This window comes from Synchiropus splendidus, chromosome 10 (assembly GCF_027744825.2).
Source record: "Synchiropus splendidus isolate RoL2022-P1 chromosome 10, RoL_Sspl_1.0, whole genome shotgun sequence".
Taxonomy (NCBI): Eukaryota; Metazoa; Chordata; class Actinopteri; order Syngnathiformes; family Callionymidae; genus Synchiropus; species Synchiropus splendidus.
This window is the reverse complement of record NC_071343.1, coordinates 96,478-105,768: the sequence shown is the minus strand read 5'-3', so window position 1 is coordinate 105,768 and position 9,291 is coordinate 96,478. Positions and strand designations below refer to the sequence as shown.

The 9,291-nt window shown below is 54.3% G+C and overlaps 1 protein-coding gene across 5 annotated transcripts; it reads right to left on the bottom strand.

Annotated features, from left to right (window-relative positions):
• Window positions 1-75: 75 nt before the first annotated feature.
• Window positions 76-8,431, bottom strand: ndufv3 (NADH:ubiquinone oxidoreductase subunit V3). 5 transcript variants are annotated; one of them, XM_053876269.1, is made up of 6 exons: window positions 8,318-8,431; window positions 7,354-7,461; window positions 4,057-4,259; window positions 3,268-3,367; window positions 1,909-2,958; window positions 76-920 (listed from the first exon to the last, which is right to left on the bottom strand). In XM_053876269.1, exons 1-6 carry the CDS (start codon window positions 8,328-8,330, stop codon window positions 760-762), a joined length of 1,635 nt encoding a protein of 544 aa, XP_053732244.1. In that variant the 5' UTR covers window positions 8,331-8,431; the 3' UTR covers window positions 76-759. The 5 variants fall into 5 exon arrangements, with proteins under 5 accessions (XP_053732244.1, XP_053732245.1, XP_053732249.1 ...); XM_053876270.1 differs by having other exon boundaries at window positions 3,268-3,364; XM_053876274.1 differs by lacking the exons at window positions 76-920; window positions 1,909-2,958; window positions 3,268-3,367; window positions 4,057-4,259 and adding exons at window positions 4,394-5,653; window positions 5,735-6,681.
• Between the last annotated feature and the right edge of the window lie 860 nt (window positions 8,432-9,291).

The following is a 9,291-nucleotide window of genomic DNA, read 5'->3' as shown; positions in this document are numbered from 1 at the left end:
CTTGCTTCCCTCTGTCGTGTACTTGCAAACCCTCAGAAAATAACTAGTACACTTAAAGTCACTTTGATGACGTATAATTGATGCAAGTACTTCAAATGTGGGATGGCAAAAGTATACTTGCTCAGTTTGAGTAGAGAATAAGGAAACTTGCTTTTTCTGAGGGATTGACTTGGACGTGTGAGGCGTGGCTGAAAGCTGCAGAGATCCCTTTAGTCGACTGATCAAAGCTCATAGACGCATGGCCTCCTCTGGTTTTTGTCGCATCCTGTTTGCTTTCCAGCTAGTCACCTTCCTCCCCGGCCCCTGAACCAGTCCTCATCTCGGTCCCTGCTTCCAACATCCTCCCTGTCGCTGTCATGCTCTGGGTCCTCTCCTGTTTGTTGAGTTTTGCTTTGGGTATTTGAGGCAGGAGTTACCTCGCGGGACTAATGACTGAACTTTGTCAAGGAAGGGAATCTGGAAAAAAAATGTCCTTGGTAGTAGCGAATTCTATTATTACTTTCTTAATCCATCCTGCTCCCCACGGCGAACTGGGGGACAGACAGTCACAATCTCCCTGAAGAGACACCTGTATTTCTCTTGAAATATCATTGGTATTCTGGACCTTGCCATCCTCCGTTCTCATGCTGCCGCTCGTGTGTATCAGGGGATGCATCCCTCCGCAACCGCAGCGTTTCATCGTCCTGATGTGAAGCAAAACAGAGCCAGACAAAACGTTGTCAGCGTTTTATTGAGGTCAGTCCGGAGAGGCACTGCCCTCTAGTGGCGGGGAGAGGGTCTGCCGGAGGACGGCTGCGGCAGGCGGTACTGGGCCATCTCCAGGTCCAGGTCAGCAAACGTGTACGGGGTGTAGCTGTGGTGCTGCAGGTTCTTGTAAGTGCTGTTGTCAAAGGGCTCCTGGGGCTCGGCTGCCGCGGCGCCTGTGGAGGACAGAGGGAAGTGAGAAGCAAGGACAGGACAGACGCGAGCAGCCATTTGTTGAGCGCATCCAACACCCCGCCTCACGCCCACCGCCCCAGCACCACCCACCCGGCAGCAGCCGCTTGTCTCCTCCTTCATCACAACTCCTCCAGGGTTAGGGCCCCGGGAGGCCAGACCACCACCGTTTGAGGTTAAAAGAGAAGAAGAAACTTGACGTCGTCAATGAAATCGCTCAACAATGGTGGTCAGATGAGAGTCTCCCTGCCTTGCGATTCGCTGTGTCGGTCCTCTCCTGCCACTGAGGACCAGTCACGCAGACACACCTGAGACCTCGACAGAAGCACAGCAGCCAGGGTCATGTGACCAGAGCAGCAAATCACTTGAGAGGAGACTCTGCAACACATCTCTGCTCGCTGGCTGGAGTTCTGACGGGGACCAAACCTGAGCGCAGTCTGGACAGGAGAGCATCTCCAGGGACTCAATTCAGCCCCAAGGACAAGTGTCCTGGAGAGTGACAGGCCTGGAGTTGGTCCCCGACCTGGACCACGCAGGCTGGGATGCAGAGGAGTCATGTGACGTCGTCCGACAGCGCGCGGTGCAGCCAGAGAGTTGATTGAGGCGGGACGTGATAGAAGGCGTCGTGGAAGGAGAAAGCCCTGATGAAATTATGGCAACCCACTGCCCCATCTCAGCGGTGCCAGAGTAGGAATCACTGGCCGGTCGGCCGAACAGGAGCCTTCCACACAAGTGGCAATGGCTTCAGCTATCTGACCCATGACTCCTCTCCATCCGATCCTTCCTGCGTGGTCCACGGCGCTTCACGCTTCAGGCCAATCCAATTCAGTTTGGGATATTGTCGAGGGTTGGAGAGCAGGAATAGGCGTGTCATCGCAGAAACCTCTGAGTGAGAAGAAAGGTGCTCATGAGGAGCATGTGGAGAGGACAGCCAGAGAGACGGGACAGAAGAGCGACGAGCGGAGCATGTACCCTCAGCTTCAGCTGCTGCCACAGCAGGTGCAGCATCCGACAGCTCCTCCGTCCGGGTGCCTTCTGCAGGAGCTTCATCGCTGGAGGCATCAACGGTCAAGGGCTGAGGGGATCCCTGGTGTTGAGATGGAATGTGTTTTAGAGGAGCTCCAGGGCCGGGGGCTTCCACGGGACCATCAAAGCTGGAGGCATCTGCACAAGCTCCAGGGCCGGGGGCTTCCACGGGACCATCAAAGCTGGAGGCATCTGCACAAGCTCCAGGGCCGGGGGCTTCCACGGGACCATCAAAGCTGGAGGCATCTGCACAAGCATCAGGGCCGGGGGCTTCCACGGGACCATCAAAGCTGGACGCATCTGCACAAGCTCCACGGCCGGGGGCTTCCACGGGACCATCAAAGCTAGAGGCGTCTACACAAGCATCAGGGCCGAGGGCTTCCACGGAGGTTTTAGCCTGCAGGGGGTCTGCATGCTTTGGGGTGGAAGACACATCTGTGAGATCTCCACCAACAGACACTTCTCCCTGACCTCCAGCTCTTGAGGCATCTACACGGTCAGTGGCAGAGACTGCTGAGGAGGAAGTCGGAGCTGCGGAAGCTTTGGTCTTGGATCTCTGGTATGGAGATGGAGTGTTCTCTGGAGTATCTTCAGCAGCTTCAAAGCCGTGTGGAGAATCAGCACAGAGCGTGGCACCTGGGTCCAGCAGTCGTTCTGCTGCCAGTTCTGAGGAAGATGAAGGCGTTGCGTTCCTGCCAGAGACCCCCTGCACATCCATGGGCAGCTGTTCGACCGGTTCCTTCTCCACTTCAGCTTGGTTCCCCACGCTGGACTCTTCGTCGTCAGACTCTGAATCTGACGACGAAGAGTCACTGGATGATGAAGATGGTGATGATGCATCAGGCCCGTCATCTGACGCAGCCATCACAGGAGCCGGCTCTGCTTCGTTCAACACCTGAGTAACATCTGGATCAGGCAGACATGACGCCAGCGCCCCAGAAGGTCTGGAAGGGAAGGAAACGCTGGTCTTGCTGTAGGGCACAGTCAGGTCCGGAGCTGCAGAGGACAAGGGGTGAGAGCCGAGCGAACCCACGTCAACTCTGTGCGCGTGTTCACTCTACTCTGTGAGGACCAACTCCAGACAAAACACCACATGACTTTGTGGGGACATTTGGCTGGAGGTTAAGCCTCAGTTTGAGGTAGAAGACATCAAAATTCAGGGGGAGAGGCCAGGAAGAGGTCCTCACAAATGGCTAGCGAAACAACCACGTGTGCCACGGTCAGTGTCACAGATCACCAAGTCGGTTCAGTGACTCGGTCCACTGACTCTCACACACCCAAATCAACCAGTCTATCGCATCTTACCGGACCGAGCCTGCTCCTGCGTCTTGCCCGCTTTCCCGTCTCCACTTTTGGTGCAGAACTCTGCAGCGGTGCCACTCCTGAGGATGGACCACGGCGCCTTCTGAGGAACACAACAACAGTCAGGGTCCCACAACGTGGCTCAGCAGGCCAGTCAAGACAGGGATGTAAGGCTGAGGAGGACTGCGTGTGCAGGTCGTGCTGTCGCCACCCTGTGTTCCAACTGGAGCGGCTCCTCTGGCGAGCAGACACGAAGCTCCGCTGCTCAGTCCCATTCCCAAATCAAGCTCTTGTTGTAAGGCACGCAGCCGGAGCAGAATTCAACTCGAGATGTCTATGTATTGGTTTGAGGCAGATCTCCATGTAAACACGCCTGCATCCTGCAGCAGTAAGAGGTCACCGCGAGGTAAAACATATGTACCGGTAACCGCATCATCCCGAGCTGAAGACCCGCAAGGAACCGGACCGTGACAGTGCAGCCGGGCAAAAGGTCACCAAAACACCGACGGTCGACACTGTAATGACACACTGGCAGCGGAAGGAGAGAAGATCTCGACTGTCGCCAGTCAACAGCGCATTTGCGGCTCGCGTCGTGTTTGAGAGTCAGAACTTCCAGTGAGACAAACGAGAGGCAGCGCCACACGCCACCACGGTCGGCCCCGCGACCTCTGGGCGGCCGCGCCACCGCGATGCCGAGGCGCGAGTCAGCGCGGTAAGTGCGCGGTAGGAGGTCGAGCTGCCGCCGTGACCGCATGCAGACGACCAGCAACCGCGAACACCGAGGCGTGTTACCTTGAGAGAAGTCAGTCGGCCGAAGCGCTGCAGAGGAGCCGCCATGTTGGGTTCACGCCGTTTCCTGTCCGAGCAGAAACACGGAAGTGACGTGTCTGCTCGTTCCCCTTCACCTCGGCTTCCGTCTGAGCTGCGCTGCGGTACAGGGGTTCGTAACCTGTCTGATGTCGGCCCAACCTTTCCACTGCAAATGGGCCCAAACCCTGTGAAACGACATGAAGCCATGGGATCGGCGCAAAATTGTTTATTTGTCATCAAAAAGCCCAGCCAGCAGCAGAAGCAGGTGCGAGTCATGTTCATGAAAGTTTGACCCAGACTGTTGAGAATGTTGGGAAATACCAATTTCAGTGAAATAAATATGTGTTTCTAAATAAGAATAAAACATATTATTTTCAAAATATAAACTAAACAAGATATGAGTGTAAATGAAAGTACCGCCATCAGATTTGTAAATCATTTTCAAAACTGCCCCAACAGGTGCTTTCGTGAACAGTGTGTACTGTAGGGGGCGCCACCACTTCCTTCATCATTGTTTCTTTCCAAGACCTTCTCCATAGTTGGTGACTCTCACAGATGTCAGGTCAGTTCACTGACTCACTACTGCAGCCACACGTGGCTCATGGGTTAGAACCATGAGCGTCTCACGGCCCAGAGGGGTGAAACAAAAACTTCTAGCGGCCCTCTAAAGAGGCACTCGCGGCCCAACCAGGGGTCTGGGCCCTGCTGTGGTAGACGTGACAGCCACACGAATAGGTCGTTTTCCAAGGCAGCGAAGACGATGGTTTGATCCTGTACATTTAATTCAGAAGAACGTCTCATGGTCAATCGATTCTCGCCACGATCAGCCATAACTGCGAAGCTACACAAAGTCAAATGCCACAGAACCTATGTGGAAAAAAAAACGGAGGGTTGGAGACTCACGCAGCCTGCTGAGCGTGTTTCGCAATGATTCTTTGGCAGCACAGCAGTCAAATGCTTGACTGGGTGCAAGCAGCACTGGTCGAAACCTTACGGCACTTGACTGAAGGAAGACAGTGAGGAGGCTCCCGGTCCGAAACACGAGTGTCACAGGCTCAACTGCAGCCATTGAAACAGCTGACACTTTGAATATGCATCTGAGAGCAGAGTTCATCAAGCCACCAATGACTTTATTAAAATAATAACTCAACTGGATCATTTTTCTCTGACAAATCAACTCTGACGGAGGCGTTGGTGCTGCGTCTCCAACTCACTTCTTAGACAAAGCGGTGCAAAAACAAAATCACAGGTGAAAATATCAAACGGCGACGACCAATTGTCTGAGTCAGCGTCCGGAAGGCAGAGTCCCTACAGCTGTTGGGACAAGTCGACAGTGCTTCTTCTGAGGTGGCTCCCTCCGGAGTCCGGTCTCGCCGGGGTCTCCAGGTGAGCCAGCTTCAGGGTTCTGGGAGCAGAACGTGGGCTCACTCTTGGATGACGACGCGTCCACAAACTCGAATGAGTGGAGCTTCATGTGTCTGTTGAGGTTTCCTCTGGCCGTAAAGCCTTTTTCACACATGGGGCAGCAGAAGGGTTTCTCTCCAGCATGAGCCCTCATGTGGTTCTTCAGGTGCTCCGCCTGTGTAAAACCCTTGTCACAAACAGAGCAGCAAAAGGGTCTCTCCCCCGTGTGGATCCTCATGTGAGTTTTCAGCCGCACCTGTTTGGTGAAGGTCTTGCTGCAGACCTGGCACCTGAAGAGGTTGGCGCCCGTGTGGAGGTTCATGTGGTCGTTCAGGGTTGGCTTGTGCGAGAACATTTTACCGCACACGTTGCAGCGGTAGGGTTTCTCTCCAGTGTGGTTCCTCATGTGAGTCTTCAGATGACCCGACTGGTTGAAGCACATCCCGCAGACCGAGCAGCTGTACGGTTTCTCTCCAGTGTGAGTCCGGATGTGGATCTTCAGCTCTCCAGACTGGACAAAACTCTTTCCACACTCTGCGCAGCGAAAAGGTTTCTCACCTGTGTGAATCCGCATGTGTGTCTTCAGGTAGACGGGTTTGGTGAAGATCTTGCCACAGACAGTGCAGGTGAAGAGTTTCTCTCCGGTGTGGAGGTTCATGTGCTCCTTCAGCGTCTCTTTGTGAGCAAAGACCTTGTCGCAGGCCGGGCAGCCGAAGGGTTTCTCGGTGGAGTGGGTCCTCATGTGAGCCTTCACTCGTGCCTGCTTGGTGAAGAGCTTACCACAGACTTCACAGCTGAAGAGGTTGTGGCCCGTGTGGATGTTCATGTGCTCCTTCAGTGACGCCTTGAAGGAGAAGCTCTTGTCACACACGGTGCAGTAGAAACGTTTGGAACTCTTGTCAGACACTTCAGACTTAGACCCCCGACTGGAGTAAGGTCCAACACTCTCTTTCCAGTCCTCGCTGTCGTCAGTGTCAGACTCTGCTGCCAGAGAGTCCTCCGATTGTTCTGGACCTTCAGCATGACCTCCTTCAGCTTCACCTTCCGGGGTCTCCCGTTCCTCTTCCTCCTCAGTCTTGACAATGACCCTGAACGGGAGAGTTGCCACATCCTGCTCCGCCACTTCCAGCTTGACCTGTGGAGGTTGTGGTTCCAGCGGGTCCACATCAGAGCTGCAGTCCAGCTGCTCCACCAGCAAGTCTGCTGACAGACACACACAGTGACGTTTTGATGTTTCGTGGGGATGTGTCAGTGACTTTCATGCTTCCCGAGCCTCTCCCACTGAACACTTGGCTCACCCGAACCCAGTTAGGATCACCCCCTTACTTTCACGTTTGAGCCCCAAACCTCTATGAGGACCGGGCAAAATGTCAAAAATAAGATCAGTGTCTTGTTAAAGGTTGGTGCCCACAAGAATATGAATACATGTTTGCACACACCCCACTTCTGTGACAGTTACAGCTCGAACGTGCAGGAGCCCAGTGGAGTTCTGTAGTGGGCAGGACTGGTTCAGGTTAGCAGGGAGGGGAGACCCTCTGACATGCCAGAACCTTCTGCAGAATCTGGCTGTAAAAGCGCCAGACCCGCAGGTGAGAACAGGTGAGGACTCATGAATGAGACCTGCTGAATAGAAACGGATAGGGAAAATAGAAAGAAGAGTGTGGCGAAACAACAAAGTGAGCATGAGACAAAGACTCAGTCACGGAGGAAAACAACAGAGAGCAGAGGCAAAGTACATGCGCCAGAAGACGGCGAGCAACCCAGTCACGGAGCCCCTCCTTCTTGGATGGGTCATCATGTCGCAGCCGCGTGGATGAGCGGGAGCTTCGGTTGCTGGTATTCAGCAGTTGTCATGGTGGAACTGCCACTGCTCACCTGGCTCTGCGCCCTGAGTGACCCTCTGCTCTTCCTCTTCTTCTTTGACCAGCCCAGGTTCTGATCCCGCCTCATCCTGTCCCGAGCTGAGCTCCTGCTGCTGGGTGTCTGGCAGAACACAACCACAGGGATGTCAACAGGCGCCTGGTCAGCGGGAGTGTGTGAGTGCCACGACCTCACACAACCTGACACCACGCCACGAAGAGAGAAAAATCAGCTCTTCTTCAAGATGAACGTGATCACGTGATCACTGTATGAAAACGACGACATGGAAACATGTGCACGACAAAGAACGCATCAATCAATCCTGGGAGAAACGTCATGATAGCTGAAGTCCGGCAGAACAGACGTCGCACATCCAGTCGGACAAATGAAGAGGCTGCGGGGCGGAGAGGGATTTACTTCTCAGGATTCAAAACTATTTCTATTGTTGTCACGACGTGTTTTCACAAGCCAATAAATCATAAATGACTCAACAAACGCAGTGGCACAGCACGTGCGTGACCCAGGGAACGAGTGAATCACCCATTGACTTCCATTCATTTTTTCCTTTGGTGCCACGGACCGACCAGAGGGGGCCCAAGCGGCAAGGGGAGGGGCGGAGGCCGCGTTTTTATGGTGCAATGTATATACTGTATTTGAGTTCTCGATCTTGTTTTTTTCTTCGTTATAGCAACATATTCGTATTGATCTGCTTCTGTTTTCTGGCCTCAGTGAACCAGCGCTCAGTCCAGTTGAGGAGCAAAAACAATACAAGAAACTGTGTGCCACGTCCACGCGGGATTCGCGTCTCGCTTCCCAACGGTCCGCTCAGAGCCAGCTTGATGCCGAGCGTCTGATCTCTCCCTCAGTCACGTGCTTCTCTGAGGGCTGCGCCGCGAGCGTGACGTCACGAACGCAGGGCGCTCAGACCACCAACACAACGCCGTGTGTGAGAGTGAGGGAGGTCAAACCCGAGACTGACCTGCTCGCTTCATTTCCGCCAACTTCCGTCACATGTCCTCTCCGCCACTCCCGCTACTGCTGGAGAAAATCCCGTCCGTCTTCCTCACGTCAGCCCCACATTCGGGTCGGTGACGTAATTTTTCACTTCCGGGACACATTCAAAATAAAAGACGAATCTTCGTTGATCCAACACGCCAGAGTTGAGACACGCGTGTCTTCCGGACCGTAGCCTCCTGCCAGAGGAAGACGAACAAAACAGTCCATGTCCAGGGTGAGAAGGTCGGCTCTGATCCCACCTGCACGTCTCTGGCTCCTGGAGACCTACAGGTCCTGAAGAGGTGGCAGGCTGCAACCCATCACCTTCTCAGCAAAACGCACGATGCGCTGCAGTCTGCTCTTGTCCCTGGAGGTGGCGCTGTTGTACCAGACGGCGATAGAGGAGGTGAGGATGGACTGGATGATGGCCGTGTAGAACTCCACCAGCAACTCCGTCGTAGTTTTCGTAGCTGCCTCAGGAAGAACATTCTCTGCTGGGCCTTCCTGATGAGGGACCTGATGGTTGGTCCTCAGTGAGGGTGGTTCCTAGGAAGCAGAAGGAGTCTACACTAGGAATGGGTGAACCAGCCAACACGAGAGGGGACAGAGAAACTGTGACTCTCCTGAAGTCCATGACCATCTCCACTGTCTTCTGGCCGTTGAGCTCCAGGTTGTTGTGGCTGCACCGGGACACCAGCCGCTCCACCTCCCTCCTGTAAGCCTGCCATCTACTGTCTGACTCGGCGCACTGCATCAGGATTTCTGGACTCGAATGACTTGGACAAAACACGCGGCGGCTCATGCGTGCCCGTCGAGTTGTCTTTGACACCTAGAGGAGGAGGTCAGCGTCACACTGCTGATTCATGACATGGCTCCAGCTTCAGCAGAGCTGAAACAAAGTCACACAGCTTTTCCTTACAGTCTCCATCCTGTGTGTGTTGGCATTGGAGTCTTCAG